This window comes from Meira miltonrushii, assembly GCF_003144205.1.
Source record: "Meira miltonrushii strain MCA 3882 unplaced genomic scaffold FA14scaffold_2, whole genome shotgun sequence".
Classification (NCBI taxonomy): domain Eukaryota; kingdom Fungi; phylum Basidiomycota; class Exobasidiomycetes; order Exobasidiales; family Brachybasidiaceae; genus Meira; species Meira miltonrushii.
In genome coordinates, this window is record NW_020289944.1 from 806,312 (window position 1) to 831,815 (window position 25,504).

At 43.1% G+C, this 25,504-nt stretch overlaps 10 protein-coding genes across 10 annotated transcripts; 5 read left to right on the forward strand and 5 right to left on the reverse strand.

The window, feature by feature from the left end:
* Positions 1-1,158: 1,158 nt before the first annotated feature.
* On the forward strand, positions 1,159-4,701 carry FA14DRAFT_113881 (RhoGAP-domain-containing protein; the record flags this gene model as incomplete). The annotated part of the gene is made up of 4 exons (XM_025496024.1): positions 1,159-1,510; positions 1,664-3,055; positions 3,227-3,622; positions 3,749-4,701. Coding segments are annotated over 4 exons (3,093 nt in total), but the record flags the coding sequence as incomplete, so codon positions are not given.
* A 609-nt stretch (positions 4,702-5,310) lies between these two features.
* On the reverse strand, positions 5,311-6,293 carry FA14DRAFT_160269 (uncharacterized protein). The gene has a single exon (XM_025498592.1). It carries the CDS (start codon positions 6,275-6,277, stop codon positions 5,381-5,383), a length of 897 nt encoding a protein of 298 aa, XP_025355134.1. The 5' UTR covers positions 6,278-6,293; the 3' UTR covers positions 5,311-5,380.
* Positions 6,294-6,507: 214 nt separating this feature from the next.
* Positions 6,508-9,456, forward strand: FA14DRAFT_34703 (uncharacterized protein). Its single transcript, XM_025502226.1, has one exon. It carries the CDS (start codon positions 6,640-6,642, stop codon positions 9,379-9,381), a length of 2,742 nt encoding a protein of 913 aa, XP_025355135.1. The 5' UTR covers positions 6,508-6,639; the 3' UTR covers positions 9,382-9,456.
* Positions 9,420-11,600, reverse strand: FA14DRAFT_160270 (RabGAP/TBC). The gene has a single exon (XM_025498593.1). It carries the CDS (start codon positions 11,548-11,550, stop codon positions 9,532-9,534), a length of 2,019 nt encoding a protein of 672 aa, XP_025355136.1. The 5' UTR covers positions 11,551-11,600; the 3' UTR covers positions 9,420-9,531.
* Positions 11,601-11,960: 360 nt separating this feature from the next.
* Positions 11,961-13,703, reverse strand: FA14DRAFT_154269 (uncharacterized protein; the record flags this gene model as incomplete). The annotated part of the gene is made up of 1 exon (XM_025497668.1): positions 11,961-13,703. One exon carries the CDS (start codon positions 13,701-13,703, stop codon positions 11,961-11,963), a length of 1,743 nt encoding a protein of 580 aa, XP_025355137.1.
* A 784-nt stretch (positions 13,704-14,487) lies between these two features.
* Positions 14,488-18,007, forward strand: FA14DRAFT_144289 (uncharacterized protein). Its single transcript, XM_025497240.1, has 2 exons — positions 14,488-14,967; positions 15,038-18,007. The coding sequence occupies exons 1-2, from the start codon at positions 14,730-14,732 to the stop codon at positions 17,881-17,883; spliced, it is 3,084 nt and encodes a 1,027-aa protein (XP_025355138.1). The 5' UTR covers positions 14,488-14,729; the 3' UTR covers positions 17,884-18,007.
* A 375-nt stretch (positions 18,008-18,382) lies between these two features.
* FA14DRAFT_160271 (ubiquitin-conjugating enzyme E2 8) lies at positions 18,383-19,546 on the forward strand. The gene has a single exon (XM_025498594.1). The coding sequence runs from the start codon at positions 18,609-18,611 to the stop codon at positions 19,179-19,181; it is 573 nt and encodes a 190-aa protein (XP_025355139.1). The 5' UTR covers positions 18,383-18,608; the 3' UTR covers positions 19,182-19,546.
* Positions 19,547-19,570: 24 nt separating this feature from the next.
* Positions 19,571-20,533, reverse strand: FA14DRAFT_154272 (uncharacterized protein; the record flags this gene model as incomplete). Its single annotated transcript, XM_025497669.1, has 1 exon — positions 19,571-20,533. The coding sequence occupies one exon, from the start codon at positions 20,531-20,533 to the stop codon at positions 19,571-19,573; it is 963 nt and encodes a 320-aa protein (XP_025355140.1).
* An 842-nt stretch (positions 20,534-21,375) lies between these two features.
* On the forward strand, positions 21,376-23,547 carry FA14DRAFT_160272 (mitochondrial carrier). Its single transcript, XM_025498595.1, has one exon. The coding sequence runs from the start codon at positions 21,613-21,615 to the stop codon at positions 23,131-23,133; it is 1,521 nt and encodes a 506-aa protein (XP_025355141.1). The 5' UTR covers positions 21,376-21,612; the 3' UTR covers positions 23,134-23,547.
* FA14DRAFT_122921 (uncharacterized protein) lies at positions 23,299-24,663 on the reverse strand (the record flags this gene model as incomplete). The annotated part of the gene is made up of 2 exons (XM_025496543.1): positions 23,299-23,792; positions 23,886-24,663. The coding sequence occupies 2 exons, from the start codon at positions 24,661-24,663 to the stop codon at positions 23,299-23,301; spliced, it is 1,272 nt and encodes a 423-aa protein (XP_025355142.1).
* Positions 24,664-25,504: the final 841 nt, after the last annotated feature.

Genomic DNA, 25,504 nt, shown 5'->3' on the forward strand with positions numbered 1-25,504 from the left:
CTCTGTCATTTGACCGTTGAATACGCGAGCAACTTGGGCACTTTTGCCCGTCTTGTGATTAAGAGTGAGTGAGTAATCTACATTACATACCACTAATGGATAAGGCAACCGGGCCAAGGGAAAAGAAAAACGAAAAAAACAACGAAAGAGGCGTAAAGTCGCGATATGCGGGAGCGTGTCAATATCCTATTACTATCTTATAAGTCTGAGGCATGTATGCAAAGCTGATCAAAGGATTGTAATGTATACCAACAAAGTGAAATTGTTTTTTATCATCCTTTTGTTCTGCTTCATCATCCGATCATATACCCATTCCCTTCTTTTGGAGATTTGCAAAGGCGGCGATAAGAGAAAGTGGATCACAATCAACTCCATCAAAAGGCCAAGCTAAACACACTTTCCATCCATTTGCCTTTGCTTTCTCTTTTTGATTCACAGAATGCATGCTTAATCGATGAAAAGGTGAAGAAGAAATCGCATATACCCCTGATCCCCTCTCCGTTTCCTAATCAATTCTTGGGAGTCAAACGATAAAAATAAGGGAGATAATTTCTTTTTCAAATCTCACCATTTCGCCTCATTGTCGTCACAGCCACTTCGTCAGTTCCGCTTCCAAACACAGACTGCCCGATCGACTGAACTTCAATTATCCTTTTGGCGCTTTAACGCCCAGATCAATGCGGATTTTCATACGTATTAAAAAGGAAAAAAAAAAAAGAATAAAAGAAGGAAATAAAAAGATTCTCCTCATTTCAACTTCAAAAAACGGTAACGGAATACCGGATCCGAAAATCTTTAACGCCGTAAAAAGGGCAAATAATCGCAGCTTTCATTGAAGACACTTTTTTTTAGGCATTGACATTAAGGTACGACAATTCATTGCAATTATATCTCGTCAAGGCTGAGTACGTGGAATTCAGAAAGAAAAAGGGCGTGCATTCTTTCAATCCGTTTCAATTTGCAATTCCTTTGGGGCCAGATTGACTTTTGATCGTCACAAGCGGAACGCCTCCAATAAAGCGCCGTCCGAAGTAAATCATCTTTTGCTGTCATCAACGCCATCGTACCCAATCTGGTCATTCAACCTTTTTTTTACCAGAGCTCGAATCGGCAAGTATGGCGAACATGGCAGCTTTTGCGAATAATTCGGCTTTGCAAGATGAAGCTTCATCTGCTTCTCATGCCTCATCTTCACGTCTTACTTCTTCGATGAATACAATTTCCTCTGGATCACAATCGAAGATTCAGTATCAACCTCTTTCTATGGCTGACGCTCTTGCACGAACGGGTCATGATCAAGTTCTTGCTTTGGATCAATTATTGGCAGAAAGGAATAAATTGTGTTTAGAAGCAAATAAGCTGTCTACGGAGAATATGCGTTTGTGGAATATGATGAAACGTATCAGAAGGGAGAATGAAGAATTGAAGAATAACAATACCGGAACTTTACGTAGTTCACCACTTTCCAATGGATCGCAAGTCGCAGGATCGAATAATGCATTCCCTTCCAGTTCATCATCGGCCACGATTGCAGGTGCAGGAACCAACCTCAATCCTGGATCAACAAGCCAGAGCGACGCTTTATCGTCCAACACACAAACGCTTTCCACCTCCTCAACCGCACCAGCTTTGAGCGTGCAACAGGCCTCGACCAATCTATTAGCAACTGATCCGTCAGGTAACCAACTTGAAAGTCAGAAATCATCTTTGTACGGCTCAGCGCCTTCTGGAACGGGGCATTCTATTTCTGGAGAAGGCTCTGAACCACGTGGGTCATTCACTTCAAATGAAGTGCAGGAACAACAATCTCCATCCAACATACCCGCGACCACTTCCACAGCCACAGTACATCCAGACACAGCTTCAACAACCGGGCCTTTGAATAAAAGTGATACGCAAGGAATAGGTATTTCGACTGATTCAGAATTAGCCAACAATCAATCATCCGATTCCGCCTCTCATTCACAACAACATCAATCAATCATGCAACAAAGAGCTGCTGCACAAGCACAAAGGCTAGCACAAATTCAATCGCAAAAAGCTGATGACGGAGCACGGCCTTCCAGTACAGGCAGTCATGATTTTGATGCTGTTGATGCTTCATCGATGGCTGGCTCAGAAGGTGCACGGAATAGTATGCGATTCAGTGGTGATAGTGGAAACAATAGAGGCTTGCAAGCTCGTGTTGTACCACCTTCGCCTCTTGCCATCTCTTCGCCCACGATGCAATCGACGAGCAGCGGTAGACAATGGTCCACTGAGTCACCGCGCAATTCCTTCTCGCCAAGGCTGGATGCTGGTCTCTTGCCATTTGTGAATTTGTCGGTTTCGGGATCAAATTTGCGAGCCAGTGAACGTGGTAAAGAAATCGTATCCTTCTATATTGCCATTGATGTCAAACCACCACAAGGCAGAGTTCCTCAATATTCTTCATGGCGTGTAGAAAAGACGTATTCGGATGTGTTGAATTTGGATGCAAGAATCAAGCAAAAGCATGGCAAAGTTGTTTCTAAACGTATGAGTGGTGTTCAATTACCTGATCAAACTTTATTCAAAGATCATGCGCCAAGCAAAGTGGATAAACGAAAAGCAATGTTAGAGCTGTATCTTCGCACTTTGGTCACTATACCATTGCCCGACAAAGATGATCTGTGTACATTCTTTTGCACTGATGCACTTCAACCAAAGATTCGCGAGCCAGACGCATTGACGAAGGAAGGTTTCTTGACCAAGAAGGGACAAAATCTTGGTAGATGGGTTACCCGATGGTATGTATTATCTGAAACAAGTCTCGATCATTATGAATGGCGTAATGGACTACATCTCGGCTCGATCAATATTCGTGGTGCTCAAATTGGACGACAACAGAAAAGCGTGGCAACTGATACGGATGAGAATTCATATCGGCATGCATTCCTAATTCTGGAAACCAAAGCACCCTCTTCAACAGGCGATCAAAAGCAAATCATTCGACATGTCTTGTGCGCCGAAACGGATGAAGAACGTGATGATTGGGTGGAAGTATTGGTCCGTGCAATTGGAGAAGCTGATAATCGTGATAGCAATTCCGTAGGAGGCGTAGATCCGGTCAATCCGTATTCTAGTCCAATCATGCCAGCTTCAGCAACACGTTCTGCTTTTGCCCATACGGCCAATGACCCTGGTGCAACGGAAAGCCCCTCAAATGCACCTATTCAAGTTGATGAGCTGAGATCTCCCATCACAGGGGAAGAGGAGAATTTGAACACGACTGCTGTGATACCCAAAAGTCCTAGCGCTTTACCTTCAACAACGCAAAGGCCATCAAGAGAGTACAGCCCTTTTGCTGCTGCTGCTGCTGCGCCCAACAGTCCTCATGGGGTAAGTCCACAAATTTCAATGCCAAGATCAAGATCAGAAGTTGTTGGATTGCAATCATCACAGGAGGAACGTAGCATGCGCACTCGACACGCGAATTTGGCCGCTATCACTGCTTCCCCTGGACAAAATACACAATCAGGCCAAGGATATCAATCGGGAAATCGAAACACTATCAATCCAGGATCTCCTATCCGTCCACCACCACGATCTACCTCACAAGACGTTCCGAGTAATGGTTATGGGATGGTGACTTCTTCTTCTAGTATCGGACATGGCGGTGCAACGTACGATAATGGCACTTATCGTACTTCATCACCTGGCATTGGCGGTGGAGGTACGGGAGATGAAAGACAAAGTATTTCTAGTACCGTTTCTAGGGTGAGCAAAGATCGTGCTCGGCCTTCGATCAGTGGACCGATGAATGGAACACCAATCCCGACCGGATACAAATTTGGAGGAAAAGATGAGCCTTCAGAAACACCATCAAACAAACCAAGTGGTCCCGTTTCTTCTAGCAAGAATGATGGCCCAAATGCACCAAATGAGACCAAACGCAGATTCTGGCATCGATTTGGCGGAGGCGGTGATAAATCGAATCAACAGAGAAAGGTGTTCGGAGTACCGTTGGCTGAATCGATTGCGGTATCAAATGTATCGGAAGGACTTGAACTGCCTTCTGTTGTGTACAGGTGTATCGAATATCTTGAGCATCACAACGCAGCTTCAGAAGAGGGTATCTATCGGCTTAGCGGATCGTCTGCTGTCATCAAAAATCTCAAAGATCGCTTTAATGCTCAAGGAGATGTGAACTTGTTGGCATCTAATGAGCCTTTCTTCGATCCACATGCCATCGCTGGTCTACTAAAACAGTATTTGAGAGAATTGCCTAGCAGTGTTCTTACAAGAGAGCTACATCTGGACTTCATGCGAGTGAATGATCTGGCAGATCGAAGGGAGCGTGTGAACGAACTAGGAAGTCTCGTATCTTTGTTGCCATTGCCAAACTATTCACTACTGCGTACGCTTTGCAGTCATTTGATCAAAGTGATTGAACGATCTGATGTCAACAAGATGACAATGCGCAATGTTGGAATCGTTTTCAGTCCAACTCTTGGTATTCCTGCAGGAGTATTTGCACTATTCTTGACGGAATTCGACTGGGTATTCTACACTGACGCAAAAGGCGAGCCAGCTCCACGTACGATGGAAGAGGATATCCTTCCACCTGATGAAGACGAATTAGGCTTGGCAAATAAAACAGATGGATCACCGCAAGGCCAACAGAGGCAACCACATCATCAACGTAATGCTGGAAGCTTTGAAGACGATTTCGCACGCAAGCCAGCGGTTTCCCATTCTCGCAATAATCGCAACAGTTTGAGCTATAATGAGATGGAGGCTGACAGATTACTCGGTGGCCCTCAAGCAAGAAACCGATTGAGCTCATACTTGGAAGAGGTAAATGGTGAAGGTGCCAATGCGTTTGACGATGCAAAGAATGCTCAATCGTATCCAGATGACGGATTAGAGCAAGAAAGCTATGAGGAAAGCCAAGGTGCATCGATTGGCAATGAAGTTCAACAGAATTTTAAGTCACGACAAGCCATCGACTATACTTCTTCAAACCAAGGTCATAACGGTCCAGCGAACTCACATCGCTTGGAAGGGGAAATTACGAAAGTCAATCAACCTTATATCAGAAACACGCCAATGAGTCCGCCACAACCATCGGTTCGAAGTTAGGAAAGTTTAAGAGATTTGAATCGGATTGAAAAGAGAACAAGATGCAACGAAAATACCCAGACGTTCTCTTTTTTTCCTTTCTCCCTTCGATCATTTGCAACATTTATAATTCCGAGATTTTCAATCAACCTGCCTTATTTTTCCGCCTTTCTTTATGATCTCATATTTGCACTTTGTATGCTTTCTCTTGCTATTTTGCTCGATATTTTATCATGAATCAATGACTGTATGTGTTCTAATTATATTGATACACTATATTACAAGATGAAACATTAGGCTACACGGATGTCGTATTAATATGTTTCCAGATGAGTAATTGCTTTTGCTTTTGCTGTAATTCTTCTTTGATTGGTGTACATTCCTGTTTGGTTGGATTTCCAAATTCAGCAGCATTAAGCGAAACATACGCTTGGAATTCATCCTGCCAAACATGCTTTGCATAACCTCGCATTCCCAAATCAGTTTCAATGATTTTTCGTGTTTTGTTGGAAAGGGATCCGTACAAGCTTTCAACGTATTCTCGATATTCTTTTGAGGCAAAGTAGAGGAAATGTAGTCGTTCATGAGGTAATGAAGAAGCAGCTTGAGATGCTAAAGAGGTGATCAGGTATTGTGGCCCATTCGTTGTTTTGTCGATGGGATTTGCTGGATCTTCCAAACAACCTAAAAAGTCCAAAAAGCTCAAAAGCTCCACCTCCTCTTCATTGCAGTGTGTCTGCCACCACTTTTCAGTGTGCTTTGGCTGATCTGTTGAATCATCAATACTGCTCTCTTCCTCTTTCTGTGGAGTAGCAATGACCAAGTCTGGACATTTGAACATTTGACCTAACCATTGATTGACCGCAGAAATAGGACAATTGAATGCTTCATAATTTGGGCACAATTTCTGCGATTTAGCTTGATCGATGGTCAAGAATCGATTCGCATCATTTGATTGTCCTTCTACTGCGCTTGATTCGTAGAATGATTCTATTCTTGCCAAAGCGGAATGTTGTGAGGCTTTATCACGAAATAGCAAAGTGAGCAATAAGGGAGAATCGGCACTGCTACCTTGATTGGATGTATGTGGGGCACGTTTGAATATTGCTTCTTCCGAGACTATTTTTGTTTTAGTGGGAGCAGCACCAAAGCCTCCTTTCTTTGGTTGTGGTTTGCCATGCCTCCCTTTGGCCATCTGACAAAAGATGATATGATGGTGTTATCTGGTATATGCGGAGAATGAATAGACACGCTTGTGCAGCCCAGGCATTACGAGTAAAGTTGCATGAAATCCACGTGATATACGCGTATCTCAACACCAACACTTGTGTTCGCGTCAAAGAGAGAGAGAGTCCACATGCAATTTAAGCTTGACTGTACGCGAAAGAGGTGCAACCTTTTTGATTCATCCGTTCATTCCTATTCGACCAATTTGCATATCTTACGCTCATCATCCGCTTCTCTTCTTTGATTCTCTACCACATGCCCCTACCCATCAACAATCATTAATCGAACGGAACTTGAGTGGACGATTGACAATCAATAGCTTGTCTAAAGATGTCACGCGTTTCACGATCACGTCCACGATTACACAACTTTAGCGAATCAGACATTTCGATCAATAGTGCTAATGATGATCAAGATCAATTTGAAAATTCTGCTGCTACCTCTAATCATGTCATTGATGCAGATGAGGGAGAAGACGGATATCAACATGGAGGCAAGGAACAGCAAAGAATGCCTTTAAAGTCTACTTTATTGACCGATCAAGGACCAGGCGGTAGCGGTAGAAGAAAAATGAGACAATCCAGAAATCCAATCCCTGATACTTTATGGGATAATGACCGTATGCTCAAAAGTCAAAACAATAATCTCATGTCCCTAGATCGAAAATCGATGGCAAGAATGGATGCAACACTCAGTACACAAAGGTCCGACTCTATACTGGACGATATGCGACATGATGAAATGATGAATAGGAAAGATGCCAGTATGATTGACGGTGTAGGTCAAGGTCATTATCGTCGCACTGGAGGTGGAAAAGCAGCTGAGGAGATCAGATTGGGACTCAATCAACATCAATTCGTACATCCATCTCCCGGTCCTGCTGCTCGGTATGGCCAGCTTCGTCAATCTGCGATGCCTTCCATTCTACGCAATCACGATATTCACCCTGAAAGTGCTGACGATAGCGACAGTGCAATCGAATCAAGTAGCAATTCAAGCGAAGCAACAGATGTACCGGACGTATTTCATCGCGCAAAACGATCAATTGGAAATTCTACTGGAAATCATCAAGGGTTCATGAGAAGTCCACAATTATCAAAGAATGCCGATGCTGCTCCACGACCTAAGCTACCGTATAGATGGAAAGACAAATTGGGCGAACTTCATGGCCCATCTGATGCGATTGCTGCGGATAGCAGAAAGCATGACATTGGTACATTCCCATCTACTGTTCGTCCACCACGTTCTGATTCGGCAAGTAATGAAAGTGGTTTTGCTGCAGGCTCCAATCGTAAAGTTAGTAGCGGATCTTCCAAAGGCAAAGAAGCTGAAGCTAGTACTTCTGGTGCTACTTTAGTGAACGAACAGAACTACTTCGCAAACGCTTCTCACTTTCGCCTTCCGTCCGGTCAAAGGATGGGCAAAGGCGTCCCTTCAAGCGGCTTCTCCCTGCCTGCAGACCTGACGGGAATGAGTATGGCATTGGAATCTCCTGTGAAAACAAGACAAGGTGTAGAACACCGACCAATCGTACCAGAGACCGTTCAGGCATTCGCAGCGACCACAGTACAAGAGCGCGAACGTGGATTTAATGGATTAAAATCGTACATCAAATACATTGAAGACAAAGTGGATAAAGTGGAAGATTCATTTGCAAACGAATTGGGAAGCTTGAAAAGCGAATGGAAAGTTTGGAAAGAGACTCAGCATGATGTGAAAGCGGAAAGAGATTTGCAACATCACAACGGCGAGGCACATCATGCACTTTTAGAGCAAGATAATGTCGATGGAGATGCAACAATTCATTACCGCTCATCATTGGCAAATGTTCGTAAAATGGCTTCTGATATCGGAGATTCGATGGAAGATCATCGTGCAACCCTGGCTAAATTACGCAAAAAAGAACAAGACCTTTTGGCTCGTGAGTCATTGCGCTCAAAGAGAGCAGCGCAGATTGACAGACATGACGAAGATAAGGACGATGTTGATTTGGATTCCCTCCGCTCACAAGTGGAAGCTGCTTCGCGAGAGGTGAACCGGCTCAAGATCATCATTGACCGACAAGGTAGGGCTAAAGAGGTTCTTTCTGCCAGCTCTCCCATTAAGCCTTCTTCACGCTCTCGTCCAACCAAGATCGGCGGTGGGAATCCATTTGTGCAACAAAGAAAGATCTCTGAAGAGCTTAAAAAACAAAACGCACCGGCTGCTCCTTCAGAATACGATGACGGCTTTGGACAAGCACCTAAGCAACGCTCAAGCTCAGGTCATGGATCTGATAGACACATTGAAGAAGATTTTGTCGTTGATGAAGTGGACGAACAACCTGCAGACCTACACAGGAGTCGTCTTGATGAGGTAGAAGATGTCAGCATGATCGCCGAAAAGCGAGCAGAGAGGGCAAGTGAAAAAGTGATTGATGCAAGATCGATTGCCCATGATGCAGAGAGCTGCACATGTTGTGCCCGTCAAGACGAAAATAAGCGTCGCAAAGATGCTAGAAAGATGAAAGCTCTTAGTCAATGGAAGAAAGAAGACCCGAAAACTACACGATCTCGCTCTTATTCTGCTGCTACGTATGTCAATCCACAAGAGGATGATCTGTCAGCTCAAGCTCTATTGGAAGAGATTATGGTTGATTTGGAAAACCATGCTGAGTTTCGACTGCCTCCTGCGCTGATCCAATTGGCAAACAAGCAACGTTCTTTACTCGAATGGACCATCAAGGCAGAAATGGACGAATTTTACCATGCAAAGAGAAACTATTGCGATTTAGCAGACGAACTCAAATCTTTCAGTCCGGACATTTCAGCTGCCAGAAGAAGGATCTTGGCCGATCACGTATTGATAGCCGTTGAAAATTTAGAACTTCGTGCAAACAGGGTTGATCGATTGCGTGCAGCTTTGGCAGCCGCTTTGCCTGCAGGCGTTTTGGACGGCCAGAACGATCAATTTGACGAATCTTTGCAAAAGCGTACCCGCAAACATCACACAAGACCACGTAACAGTCCACCAATAGTGGATAAAGCACTTCATTCGCATCACACGGACGCTTTCAGACATTTAGATGTCTGATTTATACCTTGTACATTATTATCTCTCACATTTCATCACTTTGTACTCTTACTTTATTCATTTACAGAACAACGCGAAATCATACGTATATTCATATTCTACAAAAATTTCTGCTACCTAACAATATCATTCTCTATACAAAGATTTACTCTATGACAATGGTATCACTTCTTTCTCTGCACTGCTTGTATGAATTCCCACTAGGGCCTTGATTTCATCATCTACTGGAGCGATTGCAGCAGCTGCCAATGTGGCCGCTTCATCTCCTTTACCGTTTTTCGATTGTGATTGTTGTGATACTTTCTCCTGTTGGTTGATGAGCTGTTTCAATGATAGACATAAAACTTGTGCTTCCGCCAATGTTCGATCGACATCAATTTGACCAGATAATCCGTTCATGTATTGCAATACTTCATCGAAATGGTGAAGGTATTTCACAATCACATCCCTTTGTTGTTCCAATATGGCCAAAGCGACAAAGATTTGGAAATGGTTAGACAATGAGGCGTTTGTAGGGGGCATGTGATCATCAGCATTCTTGCCATCTTGCTCATCCACTTCTGCAGCCCAAATGCCTTCCCATAAGATCAAGATTTCGGGATATTCAAATTCACGCTTGAACAAGACAAGAAGCCACCTGAAGCAGAAGAAAAGATTGAGTCCATCAATCTCTTCCAAATGACCATACAAGTTTGCATCCATGATGGAAATCAGTTTTTGAAGATTGAGCAATTGCATCTTCATTCCGCTTTGATTAGAGTAGAAATTGCTTCTTGCCCTTTTCATCAATCCGACCAAAAGCCAAAACGTCTTTGCTTCATCTCCATGACAGACAGCGTATAAAGGAGCACAAAGATCAGACATTCCTTGTACGTAACCTCCCAATTGGCCACGTTCGTCTTCGTTGTCGTTACCGTCTGCTTTTGCTTCTTGCGCTCTATCCCAGGCTACGTAGGCCAAAAGAATCTCTTCAAGCCTTTGAGCATGTGCATTTGCATTGATGTTCTCATAAGCATCGCCATCTTCACCACCTCCTTTACCGTATGCCTCATTATCGTAATCATTGAAGAAAGGAATCTTGCGATCCACACGTAAGCAATCAACGTGAACACGATGCCGCTGCTCTTTCCAAAAGGTTGTCTCTTCTGCTCGCTTTTGCTGTTCTTCTGCTTCTTCTTGTGATAGCTCCTCTTCCTTCTCTACCTCCTTCGCCGGTTGAGGGGACGATTGCATGCTTGTCAGATACTGCGTCTTGATAGCCCAGTATTCTTCTGATCGTTCATTCCACAGCTTACGTCTTTCTTCCTGTCCGATCGAAGGATCCCAAGGTTGAGCTTTCAGCAAGAAACTCCAGCATTCAGCACGAGGGTCTAGTTGATCCCAATGCGTTCCCATCGCACGCTCTTTGCCTTTCCCAAAACCTTGTTGAAACACAAGTACTTTCATCTCTCTTCTTGTGATTACTGGCTTTCCATCTTTATCAAAGAGTGATTTCCAGGCTTGTAAAGAGATGGCATTATCTCTGCTACGAGTGGCTTCTGGTCGATCGATATGCGGTAATCTATTCCATACCTCGAATTGACCCAATTCTGATTCTTCAACATCATCTATTGACTGTTTATGAATTGCACGTCTTGCTTCTGCTTCCCTTCTTCTGTTTGTTTCTCCTTCTTCTGCAACAATTTTTGCCCATCTGGCAAGGTAAACGTGAGCGCTATCAAAATCACCCGTTCCACTTTTCTGTGCTAAATCGCTATGTTTCCAAGAAGGATCGTTTGGCCCAAAAGGTCCTATAGGACCATGTTGCAAAAGACTTGTTGCCAAAGAAGCAGTTGAAGATCTTTTTCCTCCATTCTCATCACCGCTATCGCCTAATTGTTGTTGAAACAAAGGTGAAGAGAGCAGGTTATGAGCACCATTTCTAGCAACGTTTGTTACGTGAGAGAAATGATTCAAGACTGTAAATCTTGTCGCTTTTGCCCAATCCGTTATCGAATCGGTATTCATACCTCCTGGTTGTGGTTGCGTGTGTAGTTGTTGTGCTTGTGATCGTTTATACGTTTCTGAGAACGGATCGTCAGGAAAGGCTATGGAAGAGGATTGAGGAGGATAAGCAGATTCCGTTGATCTGCCATCAGGGGAGTCATGGGAGAGACTACCTTGTGCCATCTTGACCTCTATTTGGATGTGATGATGGGCAGGTGAAAGTGTTTGGTAACAATCATTTATAAAGTGTAATTGCAATTGCAATTGCTATCCATGCATATTTGCTCCACCCAAGCCCAGGCGGTGAATTTTTATTAATCGTGGCGTGCAGGCGCCGACTCAGCAATATTCCTACGCCGGCGCCTTTTCAATCAAAAAAGACTCGTTAAAACGGAATTGGATTTTTGAATAGAGAAAAAAGTGATACAGGTACACATGCCGAAAAAGTTCTGGTATGATGATGACTATAGATACAAAATGAGTTGAAAAAGAAAGGAAAGATATGATGGGAATTGTCAATTATATACCCAAATGATGAAATCGAATAAGGGGTTTGTTCTTGTACTATACAAATTTGCGTTTAAAACTCTTGATCAAATCATGATTGATCTGACCTTCTCTGAAATACGTTCAGGCTTCTTCCAAAGGGAGATAGGTACTCTTATACGAACACCAGTCTTTTGCCTAACAATCAAGCTGAATGCGACGGTAAAGAGTACTTGCATGTAAACATCTTCAATAGACACTTCCGGAATAGTTGTGCTGCTAGTACGATTGCTTGAATCGCTATTTTTGCTATTGCTCGAAGAGGATGTTTGGTCGTGTTTGTGCATATCTTGAATTTCTGGATAGCTGGGTAATTGCCATTTCTTGCTTGTAATGCTGCTTGGATCGTATTCCTTCACGGCTTCCATCAAAAACCCTTGACAAAGCTGAAGTCGATCTTTGTAGGTCTTTTCATCATTAAGCGCAAGGAAGAGGGCGTGCTCTAGATCACTTTTTCCTTCTTCCAGTTTGCCTTGACTGAATCGGCTTCTTGCACGTCTACACCAACTTTTGTAGTTTGTCACGTCAATCAAAATCGATGTTGAACAATCAAGTTCTGCTTCTTCAAATCGTTCAAGCTTGATGGAGCATTGTGCTCGATTTAATGGGATAACGGCATTCTCTGCATCATAACCAATCCCACGGGTATAATGTTCTGCTGCTTCTATGTAGCAAGTTCTTCCAAAGGCAGCATTTCCCTGTTCCTTGCACACTGTCCCAAGATGCTTACGACCATTGATTGCAAATGATGCTCGAGCACTGTCATCCTCCTCTTTGCTGTTCGTGATTTCCGAACATTTGAAGATTGACATGAGATTCTTGGCAGTCAAGATATCTTCTTCAGTCGTCTCAATCTGATCACGCTTCCCTTTTCCTTTATTGCCGTATGAAGTCCAAGTTTTCAATTCACGAGAAGCAACAGCATACCAAATTGCCACACCATTCGTTGCCTTGATCTTGTCGATCGCTGCTCGTATGGAAGGTATTTGCATAGGTTTGATCTTGCCTGAAACTTTCCAAAACAGATCATCCAATGCTTGCCATGTTTCAGCGAATCGATTGTACGATGATTCAGAAGATGTTCCAATATCAGCTGCTCTTTCTCGTTTCAGGATGTTTTTGATTGAAAATGCCGAATACTTGTCTGATCTGAATTTGTTCATATCTGGAATGATGGGTTGAGTTTGTAGTACTGATTCGGTCAACGTTTGCAAGCATCCCAAGCAGTTGGCAAAAGAGCAAGCACAAGGAGGTCCCCATTTATTCAAATCACGACCATGCCTTGCTGAAAGGTCACAAACAAGATCAAAAGTATCTTCTGTGGAGATTCTTGTCACTATGAGACACAGCTTGTCGAGGTATTTCTCCGTTTGTGTTTTGATCCTAGATTCTGTGTCGACGTCTTCAGCGATTGAGTTAATCTGCCTAGGATCCAATCCCTCTTCAATGAAGTCCATCACTGTTGCACGAATTACCTCAATCTCGATACGTTGCAATTCCTCATAGAAGAGCAAAGGTAGTGCCAAGATGAAATGAGTGGCGAACAAATCTGACAACAGCTGTGATACCCTTTTGACGCTCTTTTCATCGAATTTCTTGTGATCACAAATGTACTCTTCGTCTTGATGCGAATGATGAGAGAATACTTTTGAAGTGATTGTTTTGCCATCTATACGTCTTCCACATGCATCCATAACAGCGTCATCATTGCCATTTTGATCACCTTTTATATGCGCTGTCGTACCACTTCTTGAACGACGAATTTTGATCTTCTTCTTGCCTCGAGACATTTCGAGAGTAGATCAAGAAGATTTCTCCTTTTATTTGTTTCAAAATTGATTGATAATCAAACGTGTTGAGAGATGAATATGAACCATAGCTGAATGCAATCACATGAAACTCAGCGCATGAAATTCGATATTTCTCTCTTTCTCTGTTTACGGCCTCCCGTTTTTTTTGATTGATAAACGCCCAAAAAAGTACAGCTTTGCGTGTTGCTGATTTACCTCCGTCTTGTCTTTTTTTATTCCCCCGGAAATCAAAACCAAGACTTCTCTACTCCCCGTTATATCGTTGCAGCGTCAAAGATGGAAGATCGATCATTCAACCTGTTCTTCAGAAAGTTGAAGTAACGAGGATAATGAATATGGTCAGACTTGTAAAGAAACAAAAAAAAGCTTTAATTTACTGTGAGTGTGCATTTCAAAGTGTTGGTCTCGTATGTGAATTAGCGCATTTTGTCAGTCCCTTTGTTTTAGCGCGGCATACACTCAATCACAAATCATCACCCTACGCCTATACCTGCCGCATTCAATGGGAAGAGAAGGCTTGAAAGGTAGAATCTGATCATATAAATGATGTATTGGCAAAAGGTGAGAATAGCAATACATGCCCCGAAATGATTCACACGATGCATTTCTGCCCCCTCTCAGTTATTACCCGCTCACTGTGAATTGTACTCGTAGGCTACACCCCTTTTCCCACACTCTAATACGCGAAATGGGTAACGCCAAAAGAGAGAGTGCGTGAATGCAATTTATTAAATTCATGCAGCACCGGGCACGGGGCACTCATCACCTGCAAGACGCTTCCTCCTCCCACTCTCCACTCTACGCTAGCTGGGCAAAATTGATGCACAAACCCAGGCTCGATCTCGCACAGAGTGAAAAATTTGTCACTGATGAAAGACATTGAATAGACACCCTTTTCTTCCTTTCTATCGATACAACACGATCACACAAGGTAAAAATAAGGTCAATTATACCCAAAATTCATATTAACGATACCCTGAACGGATACGATTAGCTATACTCGACATGGCTGCTTCATCTGCCTTGAAGCCGAACTCTTCCGCAGCATCGGAAATTGGTAACGATCGCGCCAACGTGATCTCCGATGGGATCCGGGAACGGAAGAAAGCTGTCTCAGAAGCCAAGCACGACACTCTTTCAGACCCGACAAGTGAAGCAACGGCCAGAGATGATGATGAAAAGATTAAACAGGCTGCTGCGGCTAACTCGGAAAAGATTCTTGGCCGAACGCCGGACGGTACCGGTAAGTTGATAGCATAAAGTGTCACACGATACAAAGAATGCTAATCGGTCATCTTTTGTCCTTCTTGCAGTTTTCACCGTTCCCCATACTCCCGATATGCTCACTTCCATCTTTGCACCAAACAAACCAAAGACTGCACTCGATGTCATCACAATCGTAACGCTTTGCACTCAACTCGTTCTCTTTTTCGTTCTCAATGGTACATTACGCAAAGTCTTCTTCTTCGTCTATTTCGCTTTCTGGAGAGGTGCATACAATGGAGGTTTGGGATACATCTTAAAGGCACAATCGGAACGAAAATGGATCATCAAAGAAGTCAAACGTCAAGGTTGGTTTGATGCGCAAAGAAGACCAAAAAGTGCTGCTTGGATCAAGAACCACTTGAAAGCAAAGATGGATACAGATTACGTTTACGATGCAATGCCGTTAGAGTACAACGTTTGGCTTTTATTCAGATCAATCGTTGATGTGATTCTGCTCAACGACTTCACTGCTTATTCGCTATTTGCTTTCAGTTGCTTACGTTTTCCTGAAGGACATTCTGTCATGCTACATGTCCTGCGTTGGGTCGCTGGATGGACATTGATCTTTTTCAATCTTTGGGTCAAGATGGACGCTCATCGTGTGGTAAAAGATTACGCTTGGTACTGGGGAGACTGCTTCTTCTTATGCTTGCAAAGCTTAGTGTTCGATGGTGTTTACGAATGTGCACCTGATCCAATGTACTCCTTGGGCTATGCAGGTTACTATGGTCTTTCACTCGTTTCAGGAAGTTATGCTGTTTTGTTTGTTTCCTTGGCAGCACATGCATCGCAATTCTTATTCCTCAAATTCTTCGAAGGACCTCACATTGATCGTGTCTACGGCGAGAAGAAGCCACTCGCAGCACGGATTCCATTAAACACAGCACCGTACAATGCCGCTTCCCGACAAGAAGCTGCTACACCAGGAGCAACAAACAATCATGCGATCGGCAGTGATGGCATTTTGGGATCTTCTAATCCTCCCTCATCAACCAGCGGGGATACGGTTTCCGCAAGCGAGGATGAATTTAGCATAGATGACGACTTTGTTGGAAAACGACAAAAAGTGACAAAGATTCACAAGGATTCCAAATCTTCTACTGGCCGACCTAGAAGTGATAGTAATATGCATCGCATTACCAACCTCCATGACCTTCATCACAAGCTTTTCCAACATGATGTGGTCGTTTTCCAGAACATTGATCCTCTTCGTGCAACCGACTTTTTGCTAATCATTGCAGTCTTTTATGCACTGGTCCCGAATCTGTTACCCAAGCTCGGTCCAACATCTTCATTGGTGGTATTCTATTTGAATGCATTGTCCTGGAGATTGTTCCATTCCTTTGGTCTGGGTGCATTGTTGCACGCTCAATCCAATAACAAGTGGATGGTTCGACATTATCTCAAACATTACGTCTACGATCATAGTATCGATGCTGTCTATGCAGCTTTCTCGAACTGGAAAGTGATTTATAACACTTCCTTGGTGATGACTTATGTTTCATTTACGGTACTCTGTTGGAAATGCTATGTTCCAATCAATTCCGATTGGACGGCAGGATCGGATCTACTTCGTCACGTTTTGGGATCTTTGTTGATCGCTTTGCACGTTTGGACCGCAACTTCTTCTTATTCAGTCTTGGGACCTTTTGGATGGCTTTACGGTGATTTCTTTATTGACGAATACCCTCATCAACTATACTACACGGGTATCTATAGATTCTTGAACAATCCTGAACGTACTATGGGAGGAGCTGCATTCTTTGGACTTGTGTTGATCTCTGGTAGCAAGATGTCTTTGACGATGGCAGTAATAAGCTATTTGGCACATTGGATCTTTTTGAGCAGTGTGGAAAATCCACACATGACCAAATTGTATGGTGAAGCAGCAATTTCACGTCAAGGAGGAGTGAGTAAGCAATTGAAGAGCGTTGCAGAACGAAACAGTGGATTCTTCTCCGCTGCTCAGTCTCATCCAAAAGTTCAAGAGATGACACGTGAATGGCAAAAGTATCAAAAAGATGCAAGCGAACGTTTGGAAGATTTGATGACAAAGAGTAGACCTGCATTGGAAGAGATTGTGAAAGACACCCGTAGTCTGTATCAGCAAGGTAAAGATCGACTTTTGATCGTTCGCAAAGGTGATGATGTTGCTACGATTGATCGAAGTCAATATTCAGTAAAGATCTCATCGTCCAACGACAAATTTGCTCTTGGTGAACCTATCAAAGTTCAATGGTCTGCACCAAAGACTCACAGTAGACGGGATTGGATCGGTATTTATCTTGTATCAAGATTTGGCGATGAAGCCGCTGCGGATGAATCGAGATTATTGACAAAGATTTCAAGTCAAGGAAATTGGATTGCGGTCGAAGAGGATGAATGGGATGGTAATGCACCAATCAAATCACCTACTTCGAGCGATAAAAAGGGTGAGAAAGCAACCGATGACGTTGTCATCTTTCAAGGCAACAAATTGCCATGGCAGCCTGGAACGTACGAAGTACGATACCATCATGATGCTAAGCATAATGTCTTGGCGAGGACGTTGCCTTTCACGATCACCGCTGAAAAGCCAAAAGATTTAACGTCATACGAACAAATCCACGAGATCCTTAGCAACATCGTTCAAAACGCCCTTTTGGATTCAAACGATGGCGAAGCTGCCGATACGGAAGATGGTAGTTCTACACCAACAGAGGTACAAAAGGTCAAAGCGACGAATGATGAAGATGATTTCACCATTTGGCATATCGGCCAAGCAAAGAGGATCGCAAAAGCAATCCATATTTGCTTTGATATGGAATTTACGACTGAAGTAATCGTTGCTGAGGCCAACATTGGAAAATTGACACATGATATCATTGAAGCACATCAAGTTTTAGATGGTTGATAGATTATATACCGTCTTTGCTTTTCTTTTGCTATTCTGCATTTACAACAAAATAAATTATACTGCGTTTTATAGACTCTTGCTTTTCCGTATCTTCATGCAATGGGAATGATGATTAAGCTTGCTTGTAACCTTTGGGGTTGTTATTCACCATCACTTGCATGTTTATGAAAAGTACACTAGATAAGCTCAGCGCCTTTTTTTTTCGATAGGGTTCAAGGGTATGGCGTGAGGGCAAAAGAAGGCTTGCTCATACAAACATACACAGCGCATGAACCTTTGATTAGCCGCCTCACTGCTTGCCCTAAGCTTTACGGACAGAATACGTGCATGAGCAGTGTATTACAATTCCAATCCATATCAACTCTTTTTTGTGGGCTGCACTAGGACTGCATGCATACCCTCCCTATCTTACACACACACACACAGAATAGTCCTGCTGACTCCACCTTTTTATATTTGGATTGGAGACAAAGGATTCATCACTCTTACCCATCATCCTCTCTTAACACAAAATAGTACTTCAACATCAATCCTAATCTCATCCAACCTCAGCCCGTGTCTTGTGCTCTTTGAACCTGTACACGGCGCGAGACCCGGGCACAAAGTTACCAAACGATCATCAAAGTGCCAGATAAGCAAACACAAGCAACAATCACAGCATTCATCAAAACACATTCACTCATCAGTCTCGTTCATCTAAGCATCACAACCAATCATCCATCATGAGTAGTCCAAAGCGTCGTATTGAGACGGACATGATGAAATTGCTCATGTCCGATCATGAGGTCACACTTGTCAACGATAGCATGCAAGAATTCTTTGTTCGCTTTCATGGACCAAGTGAAACACCTTTTCAAGGAGGAATATGGAAAATTCATGTTGAACTACAAGATTCATACCCATACAAATCTCCAAGTATCGGTTTTATGAACAAAATCTTTCATCCAAACATTGATGAATTGAGCGGTTCGGTTTGTTTGGATGTTATTAATCAAACTTGGTCACCCATGTTTGATATGTTAAACATCTTTGAAGTGTTTTTACCGCAATTGTTGCGTTATCCTAATCCACAAGATCCTTTAAACGGTGAAGCGGCTGCTCTGCTAATGCGAGAACCAAAGACGTACGATGCAAAAGTGCGCGAATACGTTTCCAAATATGCAACGAAAGAATGCGCCGAAAAGGCTGGAGGCGATGGAGAAGAAGATGAACGAGGAAGTGAAGATGAAGAAGAGGAAGAGATGAGCGATGTTGGTAGCTTCTCCGAAGATGAGGCAGGTGATATGGAACTATGATTCATCTTACCTGCACGCATGCCATCAATGCAATCATTGACATCCAATCAAGACAACTTTTGCATCATTCATCATCATACTCCGCTCTGTCATTTTCACTGCTCCATCTCTCATGTTCGCCTTTCATTTTTGTATCTTTTGTATTTACTCTTAATTTGTCCGTCTATGTCCGACTCCAATGTTATAATGTTCAAATGATGGCCAGATGATTGAGTTGCATGTCACGATACGGTAGTCACTTCACTCTTCATGCCCTTAACGGCGCTGGCAAGATCATACGAACAGACTCTGATTCGACATATGTAATGCGATTACATCACTAAAAATACAGTTCTATACAATACAATACGGAAGACTGGCCTCAATAGGTATATGTTCATCAAATCATGTCATGATGGCAGGGGTGTCTGGTTTCCTCCCATACTTCCTACATCTCTCGGCGTATCCCTTCCTGAAGGTGTGGCACTAGATTTGAAAATGGGTGTGTTCATACTGCTATCTTCTTCGTCATCGCTGTCGGCTTCATTGGCTGCGCTTTGCATCCTCTTCTTGTCAGAGATGACGTCTTGCAAACGTCCGCGAATATCTTTCTCTAATCGTCCATCTTGCTGAGCAAATATGCCAATCTGATCTTCTTCTCCGCTCTTTCCTTGCAATTGTTTAAACAAATCATCAAAGATATCCGCTGCTCCTTTTCCCTCTTCGATCCAGCGGGTCAATTCAGCATGTTGCAACCTTTGATCTTGCCCGGCAAGCTTCTGTCGTTCTTTGGGAGACAGTGCTTCCATCCTTTCCAGAATATACTTTTCTAATCTTTCAAAGAAAGTTTCTTTCAACTTTGATGCTTGAAATTCTTGCAGAATCTCCTTACGGATGGCATCAAGATGACCTGATTTCCGACATTCTTCTACGACATCTCTAGGTGTCAATCGGACTGCAGGTGACCCTTCCGATTCGTCTCTATCTTCTTTTCCAGCGGCATCGGACAATTGACTACGCAGTTCAGTTTTAAGGTAATGATGCTTTTCTCTGCCGATGAATGCATACCCTAGATCTCTAGTCTTGATCCCATTACGGTCTTCACTAACTTTGCTGCCCGCATGATCGGCCCGATCTGAGTCGTTCGTGCGATGCGAGCGTGGCCCTTCTTCCCTGGTATGATTGGCAAGCGAGCTGCGATAAGAACTTGACGGCCTGGAGAGGTATGAACTGATATAGGGAGCTGAACGATATCTGTCCCTCTCTCGATCATACCCACGTTCGCCGTAGGAAGAGCGGCCGTAAGATCCAGACGAGTATCGATCATCGCGCCGTCCATAGACCCTAGCATGAGAGTTGTAAGAGTAGGACATATTTGACTGTAAGGTTTGCAAATGAGAAAGTAGAATTGTCAGTCACTTGTTCTTCATAAACACAATGAATGCAACTGCAATCAGTCAATCGAATTATCCGCAAGAGTACGTGCAGCTTGACGATCCGGTTACACAAGTTGGATCACCACACGTCTCGTTATGGTCCGCCTGTCGATTAATTTCATCTTGAAAAGTGGAAAGGACGAAATGCATACTTACAAATGGATTACTTTTAGAGTGACAGGGAATTCACATCTGCATGGCAAGCTGTAGGATAGTAGAAAACTGGTAAGCAAACCACCTTCAAAATAGACATTTGGAATGTGACAAAATCAGACAAGGCTGAAACTTTGGATAAACGATTATCTACATTCGCCGTAAGACGTGCAGAGTAATTCTAGAGCTAGTCGTTTTAAAATCATCATAGAAAGCAGTACTGTGCTTTTAATTAATTGAGAGGATACTCACAATTTGTCAAAGTGATTATCATGTTATCACCGTCATGCTGAATGCCAATCCTGAGAAGGATGATGGTGGATCTTTCTCTTTTTTCTAGCGAATGCATTTACGCGACTTCTTTGTATTCTGCTAAAGCAACACTTTTTCTTCACGTGAACGTTGTGCGTTTTCGCTGCGCCTAGAGCGGCTCATGTCGGAAGTATGCGCACTTTACTCTGAGACCTTCAATTCAGGGTTAACTGTTGTGTAGCGTGTTTTCGGTAATGTGGTACATGCATAATATACGAAGAACAGAGCACAAAAGTGTGAATGCTTTCAATGTTTAAGAAGAAGAAACGAGAAGAATTGAGGGGAGAGAGAGGGAGATGTACTCCAGAATTGATCGCATATTAGCTTGTTGTAGGCGGCTAGACTGTGCTTTTCGTGATCGGGCTTTTGTACTTCAGAGCGGCAAAACCGACGCCAATCTTCCTTTGGTTGGAGTATTGCGGGCGCCAGCGCACTTTATGAGGGCGTAAGGTTATGTCACTTTTGATTGTTAATTCTTTGTACTACACTTTCTTCCCTCATCTTGATCTCCTTTTAGCAGGAGGTCAGACAAACAGTATATCCTACCAATCATGGCTCCATTTCTATCGCCATTCTTTCGTCAATTGCATTGTGAAGAAGCTCAAGATCCATCTTCTTCCTCATCAAAAACGTTGGTTCAACAGGGTGGTCAAAATGACCAAAAAGAGAAAAATGATGGAAACGATAACTTCCAATACACTATTCCACATCTACCCGGTGAAGGAAACTTTACCGTTTCTGCAAAAATTATAGCAAGACCAAATGCTGATGCCGCATTCAACAGACATTTGGAAGCATTCAGAAGAGAGGTTGCTCTCTCTTCTCCGGGTATGCTTACCTATAAAACCACTGTCGTACGTGGAGCACAACCGGAGCAGAATTTGATCTCACACGAATTGTACATTCATGATGATCTAGATCCGCATCCGATAGCGGTAAGGCAAGCTGCTCAACAAGCAAAAGCCGCACAAGAAGAATCTACTTCAGCAACCGAACTGGCAGAAAAGGCAAAACAAGCTCCTACTACATTCTTGAAAGAAGCCGCTCATTCAATGTACAATTTTGGTTTAGGTGGTATTGCTGGTGCAACAGGAGCTACATTGGTATACCCTATCGACCTTGTCAAAACACGAATGCAAAATCAAAGATCTTCCGTTGTTGGTGAACCGCAAATGTACAAAAATAGTTTGGATTGTGTTGCTAAGGTCTTCCGTCGTGAAGGATTTAAGGGATTCTATTCTGGTTTGGGTCCTCAATTGTTAGGTGTTGCACCTGAGAAAGCAATCAAATTGACAGTGAATGATTTGGTACGTGCACATGCAAAAGATCCAAAAACAGGTGAAATTAAACTACGATGGGAATTGTTTGCCGGTGGTGCTGCTGGTGGATGTCAAGTGGTATTCACAAATCCTCTAGAAATCGTAAAGATTCGTTTGCAAGTAGCCGGAGAGATTGCTAAACAAGAAGGTGCCGATCGTGTTGCTCGTGGTGCTATTCATATCGTTCGTTCTTTGGGTTTAATCGGTCTTTACAGAGGGGCAACGGCATGTTTGCTACGTGATATTCCCTTCAGTGCAATTTACTTCCCTGCCTATGCCCATTTGAAAAAGGATGTCTTCCACGAAGGTGTAAAGGGTAAAAAGCTAGGATTTGGTGAAATGTTGATGAGTGCAAGTGCTGCTGGTATGCCCGCTGCATTTTTGACAACCCCAGCTGATGTGATCAAAACACGTTTACAAGTTGAAGCAAGAAAAGGACAAGCAACATACAACGGTATTGCTGATTGTTTTGCAAAGATTTTAAAGGATGAAGGACCAAAAGCATTCTTTAAGGGAAGTCTTGCTCGTGTTTTACGAAGTAGTCCTCAATTCGGAGCAACTTTGGTCGCATACGAATACCTACAAAAGTTCTTGCCATATCCATTCGATTCTAAACAAAAAGCTGATCCCGACAATTCAAGACCTTGGGAAGATCCTTCAAGACAGCATGCACGAAATGCTATGCGACTACTTATGCAACTTCATGATGACTTTGGCAGCAATACACCTCCTTCTGGATTCCCCAGCAAGTGATGTCGTCTTTTTAATTTAGCAATAAATCTAATATTCATACCTAGATAATTTGTCATACTGAGACACAAAATCAATAGACATTCAAAAAGAAAGCTCTTAAAATGATAGCATTGGTTTGAAAGGATATAGACACAGAGATATTCTACTCTTCTATTTATACAATCGTCATGCTTCTACAGTCTTGCAGAACAAGACGAATCCTTTATCAGCCAAAACTCCGCGATCGCGAATCAAGACTGTATATTTTAGCAGCCAAACAGGTTCTAGCCTTTTATTGGAAGACATGGCATGTGGTATCCTGCCTTCGAATTCACCTAGCAAAGTTGGTAAACAACGTTCGGGCAAAATATCCTTTTGATCATTGTGAGCGACCAATAAAACATTCTCTTCTTTACAGTATTCTGCCAATCCACGATCCCAACAAGAAGATGCATTTGCACTTGTTTTGCTTACGCTACGACCTCCAAGGGAATTATCATCACAATTTTGTTCACGTAGATTGATGGTGCATAATCTTGGCCGCCTGCAAGGACCAGGACCGTATACTCTGATCAACTCTGTTCGTTCATCAAGACGATCAGGTCCAAGCGAGACCTTTGAAGGTGAAGATGGGATTTCGATTGGCTCATTTGTTCCTAATTCTGCTTCTTCCGGCGGTACTGTCTTTTGTGATCCTTTCTGTACGATGGCATCATCCACCATCCGTTGTACTTCTGCTTGTGCTGCTTCACGCTTTCCTTGAACATCATCACAACTGGGACAATCGAGCTGGGAGACAAATGCACGAAGAGATCGTTGCGAAACATCAGACAAACCTAGGGACAAGATCCTTTTATCGGTCGAAATACGCTTCCAAACATCTGCCACTTTTGTTGCTTTTTTGTAGATCTGTTCATCACTTGCGTGTGGACAATCTAGTTTCAGCTTAGGAAAGGCAATGATGAAAGTATCTGCAGTTTTGAGTCCTGTCGCAGTTGCAAGACATCCAAGCGCTTCATCGATCCATTCTGCCGGATAATATGATTCTTGCGAGTTTCCATCAACTTTTGCATCGGAAAAATAGAAGAATTTTGTTGTAACATCGAATGCATCACGCAAGTCTGCCTCATTATCGGATGCGGTGCATGGATCGCTCAAGAGTGGTTTATCGATCGTGCTAGGATGAGGCAGTGTCAAAAGGGAGCTCTTTTCGTTCCACATATAAGATGCATATGGTCGATCAGGATCATTTGTCGCTACGAAACCAGGATGAACGACCTCTTCGGAATCGGATTCAAGTTTTCCATTTTGCCCTTGTGAAGCAAATGTATCTGAGGAAGACTTGCCAGCCGAAGCCGAACTTGAAGGTGCACAAGAAGACGCAGCAAGTTGAGAGCGTGAGATCAAATAATCATCCTCATTTCCATCTAAAGAGTAATGCAAAGTTTCATGAATTGCATGTGCTAATTCACCATCTTGAGAAGGCTTGAGAACTCGAGCGACATTGTGTGTGTAGACCTTTAGATACTGCAGAGGTTGTTGTTTCTCCATTTCGAGAGAAGAAGATGAGGGAAATTTTGTAAGATGCACTTTCCTAGTAGTGTTCCAAGAACGAAGTGTACAATTGCAAGATCAAGAGATCAACCGCTTTCAGATTGCGGTGCCGCTTGCGTGCTCCTCCTTTTCTTTGCGAATTTGTGCCCAAGGCTGTGAGGATGGGCTATGAAGAGCTTCGAAGATGATGTAGGAGAAAGGATGTGAACGTTTTATAGCATCATGTTCTTATGGTGATGTAAGGGTCGAGAAAATAAAAACTGGCCTCTGCTGCGCTAGGGGAAGATTAATCCGAAATAGAAGAAGATCTGATGCTCACCTCAACTGAAGTTTTAAAAATTCAACCGTATGCGTATATTATATTAGTAATGTTTGTATGACTGGGGCGTAGTAGAGTGTCCGCGTATAGCGCGTTTCGGAATTCACACACAATCAGTCTTCTTCCTCCCGCACATACGCTGCAATTCCTCCACAAACGAGTCCTTTTACTCAGCTTTTTTTTTGTTCCTACATCAGACGCAGATCGGGTCCTTCTTGATAGGTGTTCATGTTAAAGCTATAACATCCAAGCTGGATACCATCATCTGTACAATATCTTTTATGGGCATGATATGCTAAAATGCCACCTAGGCGGAGCAATAGGCAAAGAAAGCCGCCTGTCACACTACCACCTGGAAATCCGGATGACGAAGAAGTGTTCTCGGTTCATTCGATAGAGGATAGTAGTACAAGTCCACCGGAACAAGGAAGAGCAACAAGGGCATCCAATCGAGTGCGATCTTCATCCAAGCGACAATTGAGTCCAGAGGTAGCTCCAAAAGCTCCAAAAAAGAGAAAC